Source organism: Sinohyriopsis cumingii, unplaced genomic scaffold (genome assembly GCF_028554795.1).
Source record: "Sinohyriopsis cumingii isolate HCF-2022 unplaced genomic scaffold, ASM2855479v2 utg002809l, whole genome shotgun sequence".
In the NCBI taxonomy this organism is placed as follows: domain Eukaryota; kingdom Metazoa; phylum Mollusca; class Bivalvia; order Unionida; family Unionidae; genus Sinohyriopsis; species Sinohyriopsis cumingii.
In genome coordinates this window covers 82,446-103,572 of record NW_028316307.1, presented here as the reverse complement: position 1 = coordinate 103,572, position 21,127 = coordinate 82,446, and the positions used below count along the sequence as shown (strand labels likewise).

General features: G+C 35.0%; 1 protein-coding gene across 2 annotated transcripts in view; it reads left to right on the top strand.

The window, feature by feature from the left end:
* Positions 1-21,127, top strand: part of LOC149770047 (copine-3-like) — a 124,496-nt gene that overhangs the window by 91,633 nt on the left and 11,736 nt on the right. The window contains exons 11-14 of one of the 2 annotated variants that reach the window (XM_089949469.1): positions 4,875-5,008; positions 8,594-8,700; positions 13,223-13,365; positions 19,828-20,064. In XM_089949469.1, coding sequence (XP_089805595.1) covers positions 4,875-5,008; positions 8,594-8,700; positions 13,223-13,365; positions 19,828-20,064 — 621 coding nt within the window. Of the gene's footprint in view, positions 1-4,874; positions 5,009-8,593; positions 8,701-13,222; positions 13,366-19,827; positions 20,077-21,127 lie in introns of both variants that reach the window. The other variant, XM_089949467.1, reaches the window with a different exon arrangement.

Here is a 21,127-nt window from a genome sequence, read left to right as displayed (position 1 = left end):
ATATAACAACGCACTGTTTAGATGGTTTGTCAATATGGACAAAGAATTTGTTTATGTAACAATAGATAAATTTCAGTGCATTGTATATCCAGTTTGTGGCTTCCTTTCATGGGGTCTCTGAATTTCTGCACTCCAAACCAATGGTTGTATATAATAGTTTAAACAGCCAACAACGTTGCCAATATAAAAAAAATTGCCACATGGTATGTTTTGCCGCCAATAAGGAAAAACAATCCAAGTTTGCAACATTGGCGAAGACCTACGTGATCCCAGAATAAACTTTTTATGCGGGGTTTTTGGTACTTTTAAGAAAAAAAACTAATTTTTCATGTACGAGAAAAATACATACAAAATTTCAGGAGCCACGCCACGATCATCTTGTATTATTCATATGCAATCTTGTCCACAAGAAAAATACATGAAATTTCGGGAGCCACACCACAACCGTGTTATATCCAAAATCGTGTTATAACGGAGCGCGCTATAGTGGGGTCACACTATATATATATATATACATACATATATATATATATATATATATATATATATATATATATATATATATATATATATATATATATATATATATATATATATATATATATATATATAGTTTAGTGAAATTTTATTCTCATTTTTTATGTTTGAGCTGTTAGCCTAACAAAGGCTCTGTTCTGTTAACACATTAACCCCTAGTGACGACTTAACGGAGCAGGAGGTAGTAGCCTACTGCTGAGCTCTGTAGTGTCATGGTCATGCATGATACACTACAATGATACTTAATAATTTGGAATATCTAGTTGCACTACAAAATACAGATAAAAAAACTCATTTTTAGGACCCGATTTTGTGTCTGGATTTTAGACTTTTTGGTCTCAGATCTAAGGCAAACTGGTATGAACTGCAAACAGACAGATGAGCCTTTGTAAAAAGTAGGATAAGATGGGCATTTGGAATAAAGAGTGGTCTCCATACAAAAATAATGGCTCCGTGTAGCAAAAAAAAGAAAGAAAAGAACTCCAACTTTTACCCTTCTGCCCATGCGCGAGTCAAATGGCCAATGAAAAATGATGTTTCTTACACAACTAGGCAGTATGTTATTGAAAGATCACCGGGGATTGGGTGTTTTCAGGTCTATTCAGAAATAGCTTTCAAAATGTGTTTCCTACTTGATTTTCAGGCAAAAATGACAAAAAGCTCCAGGGGTTAATGTGTTAATAGAAAAGAAGCTGAAATTTAATAGCAAAAATACATTACCTACCAATATTGAATTGATATTTTCTGTGATGCAATGTTCCATGTTGCATTGCATATCTTCTGTGATGCAAAGTCCATGTTGCATTGCATATCTTCTGTGATGCAAAGTAACATGGCCAAACTACAGTTCATACATGGCCACTGCAACATTGTTTTTAAAAAAATGTCCAGCAGCATTTCTTATTTTCTTTAAAAGATCACTGTCTGGTTACCACTGATGACATCTACTATGATTATTAAGCTTCACACTTCACAGGCTTTTAATAGTTTTCTGGTGGAGATTTTCCCCTGAATCATTTATTAATCATTAAACATCTTGAGCAGTAGAATAACAATTAAGCATGAAGAAACTAAACTACTTACACTAGTGTGTCTGCTGAAATCATAATGGCTGATCTCTCCCCTCTTCCAAAAGCTGGCCGATTTTCGTCAGAGATTAAGAAGACATGATCACCTTATATTTCTTTATTACTTATAATACCTTAATAAACTTGCCACATTTGACCTTAATCTCCCTGAATTCCAACAACATGGTTATCAATTGACAGCTTGTTGTGTACAGGTCAGGTGTTCTTGAGTAATTCTTATCCAATGCCACACGTGAATGATTTGTACCAGTCATTGTATTGGTGGAACATTTTTGGCTGTCAGTAGACTGGTTCTAGCTGGATTCTCTTATGTGTTGATAGAACACATAAAAATACTTTGGTGGGATTTTTTTATCCATATTTTTAATATTTGATTCTGAAATCAAAGCATTATTGAACTTGCAGTATTTCAATGCCAGTGGTTTCTTAGTTTTGGGAGAAATCACTTTTTGGCATTTATCCTTGAATTTAACCAAATATTTAGGAGCTGTCCATAAATATTCCCCTTAAAACATCTTAAACAATACCATAATAATTAAACATGACTTTGGCCACAGGTGTTTTAGTACAAGTTAATGGAGCTGTATCATTAGTCTGTAGATAATAATCAAAGTAATATTCCCTGTGCAGATTAACAAAAATGATGGCAGTAGGTCATCCCTCTTTTAGATAACTTAGGTATCTTGAGAGTTCTTGTTTTTCCAAAAGGGTCTGCTTGTAAAATGGGCTGTCCCTTTCACTCCCTCAGTGGACTTGACCCAACCCCAACCCCCCCCAAAAACAAAGGGGGTGGTGGGGATTACCTATGGTGGTAGAAACTCCTGGGAGCACATTAATGCAAGGAGTCTCTGCTGCTTTTACATTCCTCGAGGGTCAAGGACTTTCACAGAAGTTATATAAGAGGTGACAAGTTTGCTAGACAGTGGAAATGGTGTACAGTTGCCACCCCCACCCCTTCTCTGTTTTGACTGCTGGTTTAGACTGCCAGCTTTAAATTCCTTTGTAGACATGCCTCATCAAACCACCCACTTCCCCTAGATACCGGGACGTCATAAGTGGAGGATTTCACATAGAACTGGGGCTTGTCTCCCTGGTTAAAACCTGGAAGGCATTGTTGCTTGGAGTCATAACACAGTTTATTATTATCTGGCATGTCTTATTTAACACAGTTTATTATTATCTGGCATGTCTTATTTAACACAGTTTATTATTATCTGGCATGTCTTATTTAACACAGTTTATTATTATCTATCATGTCTTATATAACACAGTTTATTATTATCTATCATGTCTTATATAACACAGTTTATTATTATCTATCATGTCTTATATAACACAGTTTATTATTATCTGGCATGTCTTATTTAACACAGTTTATTATTATCTGGCATGTCTTATCAGTCTCTGTAGCATGCCCTGTAGGGCTACTTTTCTCTGCAGAAATGTTCTTTTGAAGACTTCCAAGGTCTTAATGGATCATAGCAGGAATCTTCACAGGTTTGCATTGTTGTAGGTGGAAATGCTCCTAATGGGGGATGCATCCCCTCCATGGTGTCTCAGGATTTAGAGGACCAAACAGCTCTGGTCCCTTACAGCACCTGGTCCATCACAACTGGCTAAGAAGCACTTAACGCAGATCACCACATGGAACTTTCGCACAAGATTTTCATACAGAAAATGATAAAACCACAGTAGTCTCTGAAGCAATTTTGATTTAACTTCCTCCTCGCCCATCCGTTAGAGGTGAACAAAGGCCAAGGGAAAAAGTTTATGGACTCGTCCCCCTTCCCAAAAGGAGAGATAGTGTCCATCCCTTTGGACCTGCTCCCTCTCTGGCTGTGCCTGACTCTCCCCATAATACCTGAAGCACCTCATCTAACCCTATTTGAAAAATCCAGGGTTGAGCATCAGGTACAATATCTTGCCTCATGTGCCTAGATGCAGGGCTGTCACTTCAGTTGTGGGAACACCCTCCACTACCATGGATGGATCTGCATCTTTTTTCACCTGTCCAAACTGGTTCAGTTAATGTGAAGAGGTGCACACCCTTCCTTCTGCAGAGGGGTGTAATAGAGAGGGTAAAAAATGAGCAGGCTTTTTTATTCCTGGAATATTCTGTTTTTAAGAAAAGCAATAAGTCTCAACTGCATAATTGACTTTTCCACCTTAGATAATTCTCTTCATGAAAACCTCTTCTAAATGCAGATGACAGCTTAAGACCATTCAACTGAACATTATCTGTCAATCTTCAGATGTGTTTCTTCACACCTCTATCTTCCTGCCAAATGAGAGATACCTCCAGTTCTGCTATGGACCATAATATATTCTAATTTAGAGTTTTAATTTGAACTTGCTTTTGCTCCCAGAGATTTTACCAGGGTGATGGGGTAGATGCAGTCCACATAAGGTCTCTAGGAATTCACATCCTCCAGTCTTTGATGACAGGTTGGTGCCATCAGCCTTCCACCTAATTGCCAGGTATTGGTAGGTATTGTATTACTGCAGATAAAATGTACTGGTTGGGGGGGGGGTAAACTAATTTAACAATGTAATACATACCTGTCAATATTGCAAAGATTCCCTCTTCTTAGCATGCTTTGATGCCCTTCCTCTGGGTCCAAGGAAAGAGGAAGTTAACAGGATATGGGGCCATGATACAAATGTCAGACCGGGCCAGATTTTTTTCTTCTGTTATAGAACCTTTCAACCTATTAGGAGGAAGGAACCCATGTATATATCTAGCTTGGACATGGGACATAGCACCCTAGAAGGTTGTTGTTGTAGGGTTTAATGCCATTTTTCAGCACAAGATAGGCTATACATGGCAGCCAGTATAACTGGTATAGGAAGAACCCTAGAAAACCCGGGAAAGAACCACCGATCCATTAGAAGCTACTGGCAAGCTTTCTTACATACGTTATCTGAGCCTTAGACTCAAATCCACGTAGACAGAGGTGAGAGGGCAGTGATCCGGAACGGTGAGCACTTTAAACCACTTGGCCACTCAGTGGCCTCACCCTAAAAGGTAAGCAATGCAATATTTGTAGGTAATCATTATTTTTAAAAGATCATTTTTACCCTCTAACAAAGTAAATTTCTGTAAATACAAGAAATATAAATTAAAATAATTAACACTGCTTTCAGTTTTTTCCTTTAATTGTAAGTTGAGATAGTTAAAGGGTAAAGGGAGGTAAATCAAGTAAAGATACCTTCTGTTAGGTTTAAAGTTTTCTACATAACTGCTTTCAGGTCGGTATAGATTTCACAGCATCCAATGGTGATCCAGAAGGTTCATCATCCCTCCACTACATCAACCCTTACCAGCCAAATGAATACATGATGGCAATACAGGCAGTAGGAGCTGTATGTCAGGACTATGACACGTAGGTATAGAGCCAGTAGCATCCTCTATTGCATCAGTTCTCTGCAACCTAATGAATACATGATGGCAATACAGGCAGTAGGAGCTGTATGTCAGGACTATGACACATAGGTATAGAGCCAGTAGCATCCTTTATTGCATCAGTTCTTTGCAACCTAATGAATACATGATGGCAATACAGGAAGTAGGAGCTGTATGTCAGGATTATGACACGTAGGTATAGAGCCAGTAGCATCCTTTATTGCATCAGTTCTTTGCAACCTAATGAATACATGATGGCAATACAGGAAGTAGGAGCTGTATGTCAGGACTGTGAATACATAGGTGTATGTATGCAACATTCTTCGATTCAGTTCTTACCAACTTTGCAAGTGCATGATGGTCATAATGGACGTATGAGCCATAATGTTGGACTGTGACACATAGGTGTAGTGTCGGCAACATTCCTCCACTACATCAACCATTACCAATAAGATGAGTATATGGTGGTCATAAGGGGAGGAAGAGCTTTATGTCAGCATACTTCTAGTACAGCAACACTTATGAATGTAATTGGCAAATGAAGACCATATAGGTATCAACTGATTCATGAATTTTTATAAGAAATAGCTAAACCATTCCCTTGGTGACTCATACCTGGATAACTCATGATCCTGTTTGTAATGCAGAGTCCGGCATGGATCCCCTTTTTTACAATTAGGAAATAAAAAACATTGCCCTGTTGTTTGAAGTGTTGAAGATTTTGAACAAAATTGGTAATGAAACTTTGATATCGAGCTTGTTTTGACAGATGGTGGTTAGTGCCCAAAAATTTTAGTTAACATCATGAAATTATCAACTTTTAATAAGAATTCATATATTTTGTTACATTTCCTTTCCATGCAACATTCTCGGTACACTGTAAATAACAGTATTTGATGAAATTTCAATAAATTAATGATGTCACTAATGCCTATTGGTAGCAACATTTCTGTGAGAACCTATTAAGTGTAGAATGGGTTTTCATCTCCAACTTGCAAAAGTATTTATTGTATTGTTACACTCAGTTAAAAGCAGACCTGCTTTATACTATCACATTAACTGTGTCTTTTGTATCAAACGAAATAAAGGTGATTGGAATAAATAGAAAAATTAAAAGCATGCAAATCCTACCAGCATAAGAGCAAGAAGTCAGATTGGTCACAAATTATATATACATGATTGATCACAAATATATATATATATATATATATATATATATATATATATATATATATATATATATATATATATATATATACATGATCAGTGACAAATTATATATGCATGATTGATCACTATATATATATATATATATATATATATATATATATATATAGATGATCAGTGACAAGATATATATACATGATCAGTGACAAATTATATATGTATGATTGATAACAAAATATATATACATGATCAATGACAAATTATATATACATGATTGGTCGCAAAATATATATGCATGATCAGTGACAAATTATATATGTATGATTGTTAACAAAATATATGTACGTGATCAATGACAAATTATATATACATGTTCAGTTACAAATTATTAATACATGATTAGTCACAAAATATGTATATATGATTAGTGACAAATTATACATGTATGATTGATAACAAAATATATATACATGATCAATGACAAATTATATATACATGATTGGTCACAAAATATATATATGCATGATCAGTGACAAATTATATATGTATGATAACAAAATATGTATATGTGATCAATGACAAATTATGTATACATGATTGGTCACAAAATATATATACATGATCAGTGACAAATTATGTATACATAATTGGTCACAAAATATATATACATGATCAATGACAAATTATATATACATGATCAGTGACAAATTATGAATACATGATAGGTCACAAAATATGTATATATGATCGGTGACAAATTATTTGTGTATGATTGGAAACAAAATATATATTTAGCCTCAGAGCAGTTATTTTCCTTCTGTTTTATGTCTAACTATTCATTGCTATTGCCATAACTGACAGACTTTTGTAATTTTCTGCACGTACTAAGTTACCTTAGTAAATGAAAATCCTGAACGCTTATTTATGGATTTACTGGTTGTTGTTGGTGTATTAAGATAGCAAGCAGATTGACTCAAGGGAAGTAACTAAAAAGTGCTTGACAGACATGCAATTTAGTGACAATTTAAGTATCACTGTCTTCATTACATTGCAGGCAGTTTTAACAATCTATACAGTTCTGTCAACTTTGATGTTACAAATTGTGTAATATTATTGTTCAGCAAGGTGCAACGTTTTGACAGGATGATTTTAATGACACTATAATTGCTGTATCATCCATAATTATATGAATTTTTAGAGCAAATACGTTTTACATGGGAAAACTGCTTAAAATATTTGTACAGGCTTATAGTAAAAGTTTAAATTTTAAAAGAAATTTTAAACCTATAAATTAACTTTTGAGAAAGCCAAGTTAACCAATGAATTACTCTCAAGACAAGTGATACCTTGGGCTTGTGCATCTTGGGTAGTAAAACATCATAACTTGCACTGAACAGACCTGATTCATTAAACAGGGATTTAAAGAAAAATTTTACTGAGAGCAAAATAACAGCAGCAAAGGTAAACTATTTAAGAATATTGTTAAAAAAAGAAGAGTGATACTAGTTTTAGGAAAAGATGTTTCTTTTCTTGGCAAAAGAAACATTAATTATGCATCTTATAATTGTCATTAAAGCCAATAAATATATTTCTAGTTTGAAGTTTTTTTATATTGCTGAACTGATAGTTTTATAGCTATACTACTGACAGTGGTTGAAAACTATGAACAGACTGCTTTTAGATGGAGCCAGGAAAGGGTAAACAGGTTTGCTCTTAAAATGTATATATGTGTACACACTAAAGAAAGACCGACATTCTGTATTCAAGGATTTTTTGTGTCAGCTACTCTACCACTTGTTAGGGAAGAAGATAGCATGCTCCCATTGCCACATGTTTAAAAGAAAAATTGCACAGCATTTCTATATATATGAATGATTGGTTGTAAACTGTTTATGATTGAGGCTGCTGCAAAATACAGTTGTTTGCAAAATTGTATATACATGATTGATTGCAAGATAAATAGATATGATTGGTTATAGAATAAATAAACTGTGTGCCAGTAAAGCATCATATAGTAAGAATTTTCTTGAAACAACGTACTGTTTAATTTGTTGTTGTAGGGTTTAACGCCATTTTTCAGCACACAATAGGCTATATATGGCGGCCAGTATTAATGGTGGAGGAAGAACCTGGGGAAAACCCCAGAAAGAACCACCGACCCACGAGAAGCTACTGGCAAGCTTTCTCACATACCCACATTGGCTGAATCCTAGACTCGAACCCACGCAGACAGAGGTGAGATGGCAGTGATCTGTAATGGAGAGTGCTTTAGGCCACTTGGCCACTCGAGGCCCCTGTTTAATTTGTACATGTTTCTTTAATGAATGAAATGTGTAGTTCATGATATTTCCAATATATTTCTTGCTGAAAAGAGAGATGAAATTGATTTGATTATCAGGGACAAGATGTTTCCTGCCTTAGGATTTGGAGCTAGAATTCCTCCCAAGATGGAAGTGTCCCATGAATTTGCCATCAATTTCAACCCCAGCAATCCCTTCTGTGCAGGTATGTTTGAATCCTCTTTTTTAAACAGTTTAAGATGACACATCATTTTATTATGTAACTATTTTTTCTGTATGCATTTTACATTCTAGATATGTGCTCATAACTATTCATCCAGTGTCAGTTTATCAGACTGTTGCTTTACTGACATATAATGACAGAATAGATGGTTTAGACACTTGAGATTCATAGTACTACCAGTATACCAGTTATCCGTGATATTTTCTTATGAGTATACGTACCATGGTTCTTTTTCACTTCTGTAGTATCAAATAGTAAGGAATGTATGGGGTTTCTGGAGTAATCTTATAAATTTAATTGCTCTTAATAACATTTTCATTTTTCGTGACAAAATAATTCCATGTTTGAACAGTTTTTTTAAATACAAAATAGTTGTATTTCTCACAAATTAATTTAAAATATAAAAATAGTTATATTTATAAACCTTTAATCACTTGTTTGAAAAGAGTCAATCATGCCAACATGGATTTTAGGAGAGCCATAGCCAGACTTTTTGAAACATCTTGGTTTAAAGAAAGAAAAATAAAATGTCATTTTTCATGTGTGTGTGTGTGTGTAACATCTGGTTTAAAAAAAGAAAAATAAAATGTCATTTTCTTGTGTGTTTGTTTGTGTCTGTATGTGTGTTTTCCTTTGTAAGACCAATAAGTATCATTGGATTTCCAGGAGTGCAGTTGTTTTCTGTTTGAATTTTACATAATTTATTTTCTCCACTAAATACTATTTTGATTGTTGAGCCAGTGTTTTATGTTTTCTGGCTCTCTCTGTTATACACCTTGCACTGAGTGTTATCATCCCTCTCTGTTTCCTGCCTATTATATCATTAGTTAGTTAATTGTAATCTTCTGTGTCAACACATTCCTATTTTTATCAACAAGCTTTGTAATGTCAGCACAATGTCTTTTACAGGGTGTCAGCTTCAGTGTAAACTTAATCACTTATTCAGTGAATCACATCAAACCTCTTTTTGATGATTGTACATTTTTATTTGGAATTATTCTGGCAGTGACATGGATCAAGGATTCTAGAACAGATGAAATGAATATGATAATTAGATTGGCATTTTTTAAGGTTTAGCAACATCTTTATATATATATATATATATATATATATATATATATATATATATATATATATATATATATATATGGCAATAGCTATGCTTCATTAAAATTTTCAGAAAATCTGCAACTAAATGTCTCCCTGAAGATGCTTTTATGATTTACTTTTCTTTACTTCATGGATAATAATATTCTGTTATGAAACATTTCCTGTTTATGATTTGTTTCTTTTTATAATGCATAAAAGTATTGCTTTTACTTATGAAAAGCTTCCTGTTTACTATGATTTGTTTCATTTCATGATACATAAAAGTGTTGTTCTTGCTTATTCCATAATTACAATCAGCAGAGATGTACAAATTCGCACACATGGAAAGCGGTGATGTGCGAGAACTGTAAATTAGTTCACAGTCACATTATAAAAATGTACTCTGTGCAGCAGTATACAAATTTTATTTCTGTTATGATAAATGGAACAAATAAGAATTTAAAAATAAATTCAAAAGGATATTATATTTTATCACCATACACCACTCCCTCAATAACTCGTGCCCTGATAACTCGCGAACCCATTTATAACGCAGTGTCAGGCATGGATCCCATTTTTCAAACCCGAAAATACCCCCAAATATTATCCCTATTTGTTAAACTTGAAGAAAATCGTGATCCAAATTGATAAGGGAAACTTTGACGTATCGCTCGTTTTATCATTGAAAACGGTAGACAGGACCTGGAAATTTTAATCACACTATGAAATATCAAATTTAAAAATAATTTTCTTTCCAAACGACATTCCTAGTACACCGCAATTAACTATATGTAAGGAAATTTCGATCAATGAAAATGTCACTTACGCAGAGTGGAGGCAGTACTTTAATAAATAAATACAAATTAAATAATTTTTTCATCAATTGAAATTTGTGTTCTAGTTCCATCTTTTAGTTCCTTTTAAGTGTAATTGTCATTAATGCAATGTGTTCTCTTGTAATTAAACATAAAATGTGTCAATCTACTGTAACAGCTATGTCTGCGAGCATTTCTCTGAGAACCTAATTAAGTGCCGACTGTGGTGTGATAACTGACTTGCGGAAGTATTTGTTGTATTGTTGCACTGAATTAAAAGCTGGACTCCTTTATATTATCATGTTAATTATGTCTTTTGAATAAAAAAAGGAGGTGGAATAAAAGAAAAGTTTAAAGGCACAAAAATCGGACTAACCTAAAATCTAGCAGCCTCGGTCGTATGTCGGGTGAACTCACTTCATTTGATCAATCGAACACTGTAATTATTGTGTATGTAACAGAAACTACCTTAAATTAACCAACTCTTTCATAACTGTGATCAAAGATAACAAGGCAGCAAAGCGAAAAGAATACTTCATAAAATAAAGAGGTTGATTTCACAGATATGGACTGTTGTGGGCAAGCAAGTTTCAGAGAATTCTTGAACTGGCATCTAGAGATATCCTTAGGGATGATAAGAAATTTCATTATTACTTCCAATGAAATCATGACATTAACATTGTACTAATTGAACAATAAAAAATTGAGTTTTGACGTAGACATGTCACGAAATAAATGTCATGCGTTTTTGAAAAAAAAGGAATCTTGTTTGGTGATGTATCAACAGTTAGTCTAGTTCCCAAATTGTGGACTACTGATTTGGCAAGATACTATTAAATACCACTTTGGGAACCAGACTCATCAAGAAAACAAAAAGCAATGATGTAATACACAGATTTTTTGCGTACAATTGATGGTTGTTCAAACCAGGTGGAACGATCTTTCATATGTTGGATATTTTGAGGAAAAAATGTTATTTAATCAGAATAACGAACAACTTCATTAGAAAAAGTGCATTATTAAAAATTATTATTGACGTGATTGGTCCCTCGGTAACTTGCACCTCGCTTATAGTGTGGTCTATGTTTGTGGACCCCGTTGTGCACGAGTTATCGAGGGAGAGGTGTACTTCTTCCATTCCATAGTCTGCAGATTACTTTAATACAAAAGGATACTTGGAAATCCAGCTTTTATTTATAACCAAAACATGTGTGACCTAGAGGGGTTCTGCTATTGATACCTTTCCTTTTATATGCTCAAGCATGAACTGCAGTCTATTTCTGGAAAGTGAAATCAACCATGGTGGGACATAAAATTAATGATTATTGTCAACATCAAGTTAATGGTGGCAGGAATGTGGCAAGTGGACTTGAGTCCATGGTGGCAGGAATGTGGAAAGTGAATGGGAGAATGAGGAAAGTAGAGGGGTTTCTATGAAACAGAGGACAATATTTCAACAACAATGTGGGTGCCGAGTTAGATGTACTGCCAAAAAGAAACCAAAATATGCTGCAAAGTTTCAGAAATCTTGTTTGTCAGAGTACAAATGTTTACAACAGAACTCCAAGCTGGGAGGTATATTCTGCGATATTTGCAGAAGTTGTGGGAAAAGTAACCTTTTACATTGGATATTGGCTGTGTGAATTTTAGGAATAAATGTTTACAAGACATGCTGAGTTGCATGATCACATACAGGCATTAAAGGCTAATGTACTCAAGCCCAACTTAGAAGCCGCTGCCTCTGGCAGTTTAAAGATAGAGTGTGAAAAATCTAATATAGTTGTATGTGTGATGAGGACATTGTATTTTACTGCCTTGAAAACTTTCAAATTTCAATGCACCCTTGTCTATTGAAATTGCAACAAGCAAATGGGTGTGATGCACTTTCACCTCTCAAAGTCGATAACAATACCACATACAAGTCATGTAGGCCTGGAGAAGAATTTGTACAGGTGTGCCCTGAGGTTATACAGGCTTACATAGACCAAGAAAGACCTTCAAGAAAGTGAATTTGTGACAATAATTATTGATAAAAGTCCAGACATATATGTAGAAAAAACTTTTTGTCTATGGCAATGTTCTCAGTGACATTTCAGATGTAGAAACATTGTTTCTTAGTAACCATTGAAATGAAAGAAGTAAATGCAACAGCAGGGTCTTCTATTGTTTGTTATATCATTTTCTTAAAGATGGGAGCATTTCTATGGAGGTGATTGTTTTTGCAAAGAACAATCACCAAACTTGTTGAAACTGGCTAAGCTAGCAATACATAGCAGACTTTGAATGGTAGTTCTCAGCACAGATCAATATTTACACACAGCTTAGGAACAGTTTAAGCTCAGAAAAATAAACACCATAATACTTATACAGCTTGAGGGGACTGTTTGAAGATTTTTTTACTTTGATAGAACCCAAACAGAGTGGAGCAGAAAGAAAGAGAGATGGCTATTTAAGTGTTATATAAATATCTAATTATATCCATTTCCTCCTCCCCTTTTTTTCTACTCTTCCCTTATTTTGGTGCCAAAAGGTAAAATCCTTCCTTATGATACAAATCCTGGGATCGTCTCTGAATCAATAATTTCAATTGAATTTTGCAGGTGTTGATGGTATTCTGCAGGCCTATCAAAACTGTATTAGACAGGTCAAATTGTATGGCCCTACTAATGTTGCCCCAATCATCTACCATGTGGCCAGATTTGCAGCTGAAGCACAGAAACAGGAGGCAGCCAAGGGGGCAGCGGTATGATTTGTTCAAATTCATGTTTTGTTAGATTGTTTTTACCTTAAGTAGTGGACCATGGCTTTGAACCATTATTTAGTATTCTTGTAAACCTAGATAATCATGTAAAGAGGATATAGGAGATAATTAAAAACTGATGATGGAGATGCTGACTTTGTTTAAAATCAAACAATTTTCTTGCACATGTTTTTATACCCACACTAATGCTGGGTATATAGGAATCCTGGTCTCCATCCATCAGTCCATCCATCCTTCCATCCATTACATAATCTCAATAGCACTAGTCCATCAGTTCTTGTTGATTGTCTTGTAACTTGTTAATCATACGGTCATCACCAGAAGAAGTACATATTGACAAATTTCTTTGCCCAAACAATTTTTCAATGCCTGCCTTTTCACAGAATGTAATATGCTATTATCTTATCCATCCATTCATCGATCAGCTTTTCCTTTTACATGCAAAAACTTCAGTTCTACAGCATCTACCTTTACTAAACTTTGTGGATAGCTTTGTGCTAATGGTAGGGAAGAAGACCATCAGTTTTAGGGTCCAAAGTTCAAGGGTAAGGTCACTGTGACTGAAGGAAGCAAAACTGGTTTCTGCACAAAAACGTTAGTTCTACATTGCAGACCTGGACCAAAGTTTGTGGATGACTTGTACTTCCATAACAATTTTAATGTGTAGTGGTCAAGGTCACTGTAACTGAAAGAAGAAAATTGGTTTCTGCACAACAACATTAGTTCTGCATAATGGAACAGGACTAACCTTTTGTGGATAGCTTACTCTTAAGTTAATTGAAGCCTGTTGATTTGAGATTAAACAGGTCAAAGATTGTTATGAGTGTGAGAAGACAATTGGTTTCTGGATGCTAAAGTTGGTTGATAATGTACCTTCATCAGAGTTTGTGGATGACTTGGGTGAGAAAGAAGCCTATTGATTTTGTGGTTAAAAGGTCAGAGGTTAAGGTCATAGTTTTGATAATAAAGAAACCAATTGATTCTGGGTCGTAAAGGTAGGAGGCATGGTTATGGTTTGGCTAATAAGAAAACAAATGGCTTCTGTACAGTAACTTCAGTTCCTGATCACATTTCTTGATTAAATGTTCTGGTCATTGAGATCCTTAGGGGGCCCGTAGTGGTCTAAAGCACTCTCCATTACAGATCACTGCCATCTCACCTCTGTCTGCATGGGTTCGAGTCTCTGATTCAGCCAATGTGGGTATGAGAGAAAGCTTGCCAGTAGCTTTTCGTGGGTCAGTGGTTCTTTCCGGGGCTTTCCCGGGTTCTTCCTCCACCATTAATACTGGCTGCCATGTATAGCCTATCTTATGCTGGAAGATGGTGTTAAACCCTATCACAACAACAAATCCTTAGGTCGGTAATCTCCAAAGTAAACCATGCCTTATTGGCTCCTACAAATTGGACTGTTAAGTACAGTTTGGACATGTGCCATTCACAGTACTCTTTGTTATAATCCTTTTTGACTTGTAATTGAATGCAGTAACACAGCTAGGCTAATGGATTTCATTGGATTACCAAAAGACTCAGGCAGTGTGCACATTTATTTGAGTTGTATTTGCCTTTTTCGATGCTGATCCAGATGTAGTGTTTGACAAATGCATTTGAACTAGGGGGCCCCAGGTGGCAGAGTTGTCTGAGGCACTTGCCTTTACAGTTGACTGACATCTCACTGCTGACCAGGTGTTAAGTCTTGGGTTCAACCAATTTGGGTATGTGGGAAAGCTTGTCAATAGCTTTCCATGGTTCGGTGGTTCTTCCCAAGGTTTTTGAAAGTTCTTTCTCCACCAGATGTACTGGCCACCATGTATACCTTGTCATGTGCTGAAAATTACATTAAAACCCATAACAACAACAACATTTGAGCTAATGTCTCAGTTTTCAATGAATCAGTAAAAAGCTTTGTACATAACATGGTCATCATTTGAAGACATGCTTATCAACAAGTCACTTTGCTCCCCCAGATTTTGGCTATACTGGTCATGAATTGATGATCCAGAAGAACTTACGGGATGACTGGTTGTCCATTGTCCTTCTTTCCAGGAGCACAAGGTTATTATAGCTACTTCCTGTAAAATACTTGGAGGATTGCCATAAAACATTAAACACACATTCATTCTAGAGCCTAGTTTAGTGCTAAATGAAAATGATGCTACTTGGATATCCAATATGGCCACCACAGTGGCCTTCTTGAAAAACTTTTGTTATCATTATTGCTGCAGAACAGATGGTCATATCAGTATGGCATTTCACTTAAAGACTTCTTATGATGTCTACTTGGTTCTTAGTGAAAATGGTACCTATTTAACATCAAATATGGCCACCACAATCATGTAGATCACTCGTTCTTCATTCTTGCAGATAAAAATAACAATAAAAGGGTGGATCACTCAATAAGTATAGATTCTCTATATAAAGTTTATTTGATAAGAAAACATCAAATGACTTCCAAACTTTTTTTATAAGAATGCATGAGCTCAACTGTGGTGTTTTGTGGAAGTGACACATAGTAAAGGACTTTCATCAGTGATACACTATAAGAATTGAAACCAAGAACCTTCCAATTGACTATCCAGATAATTGCAGTCCATTTTGGATTAGTACAACAGGCCCATGGATGGTATAGGTTAGTGCAGCGATCAGATGTTAATATTATATTTGTTCACAATAATGAAACAACAAGACTACTTTACAGTGGTCTCTTGTCTTCACTCTGCCATAGACTAAGAGAGATTTGAGATAAATTACTTCCAAACTTGTGGTGCTTGTTGTCAACGATCAAAACTTGATACCATTCATGATATTGTTCAAGAATTATGTGCTGTGATAGCCACTGTCCAGCTGTTAATGAACAGCAGAAAATATTGTAAAGTCAAGTGAGCTTATAGTTTGACCCTACATCCAACATGCCTTGCAAAGTTTAGTTATAAATCATCTTGAAAATATTGTTATTGCTACTTCTCCTGATTGGGAAAGTCATTTCAGCATTGAGCATTTAGCAGAATATTTGATGTTGTCTAGTTGGTTCTAAATGAAAAAGGTAATTATCTGACCTCCAACATGACTGTTATGGTGGCCAGCTTGAAAATCTTGTTATTACTATTACCTCATAAATAGAAAGTCATATTAACCAAAAGACTAATAACAAAAATGTTTGTTGTTTCCAATGAAAATAGTTCCAATCTGACTGCCATCATGAAAACCATGGCAGCCATCTTGAAAATCTTGTCACTACTCCACCTGAATGGATGCTCCCATTGATGCAGGGTTTTCGCCAAAAGACCTCTTAAGATGTCTAGTTAGTGCTGAATTAAAATGATATTAAATCAGTAAGGTCATTATGATGGTCATCTATCCGATCTTGTTGACACGCTGGTTTCCATTTTTTTTAATTTAGTTTTGATCAAACTTGAAGTGTGGGCTTGTATCATCAAGATCTTGAATACATTTGACAAACAGCATGATCCATGAATATTAATATTGTAATCATGCTGAGCTTGTTATCACTCTGGAAGTTATGTTTGTGTCCCAGTTTGGAACAGATTTAGAATATATGCTTCTATCTTCAAGATCTTGGAGAGTTCCAATAATGATCCAAGATCCATGCATATTAATGAAATGATTTTGCATCCGATTGGCCCAGTTTATTACCACTCTGGATGTCACAATTATGATCTGATTTTGGCTTTTATCATCAAGATATATGCAGCAAATATTATGGGTAAGATCAATGCATATAAATGAGGTAATTTTGCACACAATTTGAGAGACTTCATTTATGACCCAAGTTTAAGCATAATTGGTAAATCGGTTAACATTGTTAGGGTGTTTGGTGATTTTCATTATGACCAAGATCTGTGTATATATTTATGAAGTGGCCTTGTATCTGATGTGTTTTAACCACTCCAGTGGTTTTGATAGGATTTTGATACTACTTTGTAAAGAGGCCTGTCATCAAGATCTAGGTTGAAATGATTATGGATGAAATTCATGCATAATATTTTAATGACTTCTGGTTTGACGAGTTTGTCATCAGTGTTGCAACTACATTTCTGATCAGATTTTGATTAAACTGGTTAAATAGTCAGGATTTGGATGAGTTTAATTAAGAGCAAACGTTACAGATATTAATGAGGTAATCTTATATCAAAATTTATATTATCATGGTCATATACAGATATTAATGAGGTAATCTTATATCAAAATTCATATTATCATTGTCATATACAGATATTAATAAAAGTAATCTTATATCAAAACTTATATTATCATTGTCATATACAGGTCCTAAAGTAAGTGATATCAGCACAGAGATACATTGCATCTGATTGACAGACCTTGTTACCTGGCTAAATGTAAAGATTAGAACAATTTCTGTAAAACTATGTAAATTCGATTATATCAAGATCTTGGATGACATCACCTATGAGCAAGAGACTATGTTTATTTATTATACCAATTTTTGACGGATTGTCATAAAACATGGTAAATATTATGTTCACCACTTGAAGATGAATAAGTCAGCAAATCTACCTTATACATAAACAATTTGGGAATGAGGGAAATATTTTTAGACCAGCAGGGATGACCATTGGTTTTGATTCTCATATTCCTGACCTTGTTAGGTATTTTGAGCTGCAGAAATTGATGTCTCACTCACTAATGCCCAGATGGAATCTTTAAAACATGCTGGTTTCAAACCCAGGCCGAGTCATACCAAAGACTTACTAAAATGGTGCTAACAGCTACCTCACTTGGCGCTCAACATTAAGAGGTTAGTGTTAGGACTGGTTGGCCTGGTGTCAGGATAATGTGATTGGGTGGGACATCATGCTACATGTCTGAGGCTTGATGCCTCAGTGCTAGACATCACTATAAACTGCCACACTGCAGATGTCATAGCGATATGAAAAATTGTAAAAGCTACGTTAAAAATCCTAATCACACACACACACACTCTAACGCATGCTATGGTGTTCAACAAAGCCCTTTAAGTCTGTTTTCCTGCTATCATTTGTTTCTGCAAGATGAAGGAGCAACCTTAATATCCAGTCTGTAGAAAAAGGCTGTTCATGCTTCGGCTTTAGTTTACAAGTTGATTGTTCTCTTTTCAAAAGTGGACCACTTTGGTGGTGTTATAGCATCTGCCTTGGATGTGGGAGATCGCTGGTTCGATCCCTGACTTAGTCATACCAAAGACTTTAAAAAATGGTACTAACAGCTGCCTCACTAGGCGCTCAGCATTAAGAGGTTAGTGTTAGGACTGGTCAGCCTGGAGTCAGGATAATTTAATTTGGTGGAACCTCTTGCTACGTGTTTGCAGCATGATGCCCCAGTGCTAGGCATCATTATAAACTTCCACACTGTAGACATTGTAGTGATATGATTGAAAAATGATTAAAGTTACGTTAACAATCCAAATCACACACACACACTCTTTTCAGAACCAGTTTGTTTTTCTCAGAGAAAAAAAGGCATCTTTGGTAGCTCCACTCTTTATAGAGATACCCATTCTTAGTCATATTCATAACGGAAAGGATAAAGATCAACTCTTATGCCCATTTAGTTCTTTACAGTTCTATTTGTCTAAAGGTAGAAGGAAGGGTATGTAGTGTATTTTCCTTCCTATAAAGATCTCTGCTGATATTTCGACATAAGCTATTTCTAGGTGTATCATCCTAACAGCCATGAAGGTTTATCAGTCCCTTACTGAGAGGGACCATTCATTCATGAAAATTAAAACCCTTGAGGCTCAAGTCATGGACCTATCTAATTTATTTGTCTTTAGAAGATGGCCACACACTTCTCCTTCTGCCTTCATTCTTAGGATCACCAGATCAGTGGCATTTACCTAAGTGCCTTTTGTCATGCACAAAAAGTGGTCCAAGTGGATACCAACTTAACAGTAGTTGACATTTCTACCAAATGGTTGAGTGTATCCTTTTTTTTTACCAGCTTTTGATTCCATCAACCTTCACCTGCACAGGCAAATTCTGCTATGCAATAGTGACAAGTAACATATTACAGACATTTAAATTAATTGCAGGTGGAGTGTCTAATTTTAATGATGTATTACTTACCTGTCACGATTGCCAGATTCCTTTTTTCCAGCCTGCTCTGATAGCCCAGAAGTAAAAAATATAATAAAGGCTACAAACACAGATATAGTGAATATAGTAACAGAAAGAAGAAAAAAATCTCACTGTCTAGACTTCATGCATCTGCTTGTCTTAGACTTTATACATAGGAACTGGTTTCAGTTATCAGAAAGATTGAAAGTATGGCTTTTATGTTGAGATGAAAATGTTATGGCATTTTGTTACTCATCAAACTTACTCTTTGGTTAAAAAAATCTTTTTTTTGTGATAACTTTGTTCGTGTAATGTATTATTTTTATCCATTTGTTCTTAGGACTTGACAAAAATTACAATCTTATGTTTTCAGAGTTACTTTGTATTGTTGCTCTTGACTGATGGTGTCATCACAGATATGGACAACACCCGACAAGCCATTGTGCATGCCTCTTCACTCCCCATGTCCATTATTATTGTCGGAGTGGGACTGGCAGATTTTGCGGATATGCGAATCCTCGATGGGGATGATGGTGTATTGAGAGCTCCCAATGGGACTCCAGTTCAGCGTGATATTGTACAGTTTGTTCCCTTCAGAGATTTTAAGTCTGTAAGTCAACCTGTAAGTATTATATATTATTTTATTGGCGTCAGCATAACTAATGCCTATTTGACCTAATTTGATGAAGGGTAAGAGGATTGTTTCATTCAACTAACAAAAACTGTAAGAAGACTCGCATGATTTTGTTTATTCCTCTTTATTTCCTGACAGTAAGATCAATCCTCTGTGATTAATTTTATTATTAACTCTCCTTTTAGATGGATCAGGTCTTAAAATGATCTTTGTATACTGTAGTGTCAATACATTTTTCATGGATTTCATTGTTGCTTCAAACCAAAAATTTAAAGACCAATGAAAAAGTAGCCACATATGATAAGACGCACCCCATTTTCCTACTGCGTTTCATTTCTAGAGAGAATAAAGATAAATCCACATCATGGAACAAGGATCAATCAGTCATGTGTTTATTTCATATGTGGAATGATTACATTATCCAAACCATCGGGAATCCAACCAAGTTGAATTTTACCATTCTTATGTCACTGTGTTAATGCCATAGTTTGTCAGCGGTAATGGATGGTGCAGTTTTATTAACAGTCTATTAAAGAAGAGAACATACACATGTACTTTAAAAACCTATTTAATGTTGTTGGATGCATTGATTCCTTTGATGTTGAGTTAGACGTGTTTGATTTTTGCACACACAGGTAGTAATTAATATGATTTTAACCATTGAAGTATGTGTTGTCTGTTTAAATAGTTTTGTTTTTTTAAACTCTTTTTTCTTCTTCATGAAATTTAATTTACCTTCAAAGATGAAAATTTTGACAGGCCAAACCATGAATTTTATTACCCACAAAAATGTATTTTTTCTTCTCCCCAAACCATGAAAATTGTGACTCACAAAAATAACTGACACTATGATATCTATTGATCAGAACATTTGGAACTTTAGAAACTTGTGGCTTAGAAACTGAAAAAGTAAAGTTTTTTTGGCATATTTATTTTATGTTAACTTTCACTATATTTGCAGAAATATTAGTGATTAACCATGTTAAAAAAAGTTACTAAAATAATTTAAATGTAACAGTGTGTGCCAGATATTGTCTTT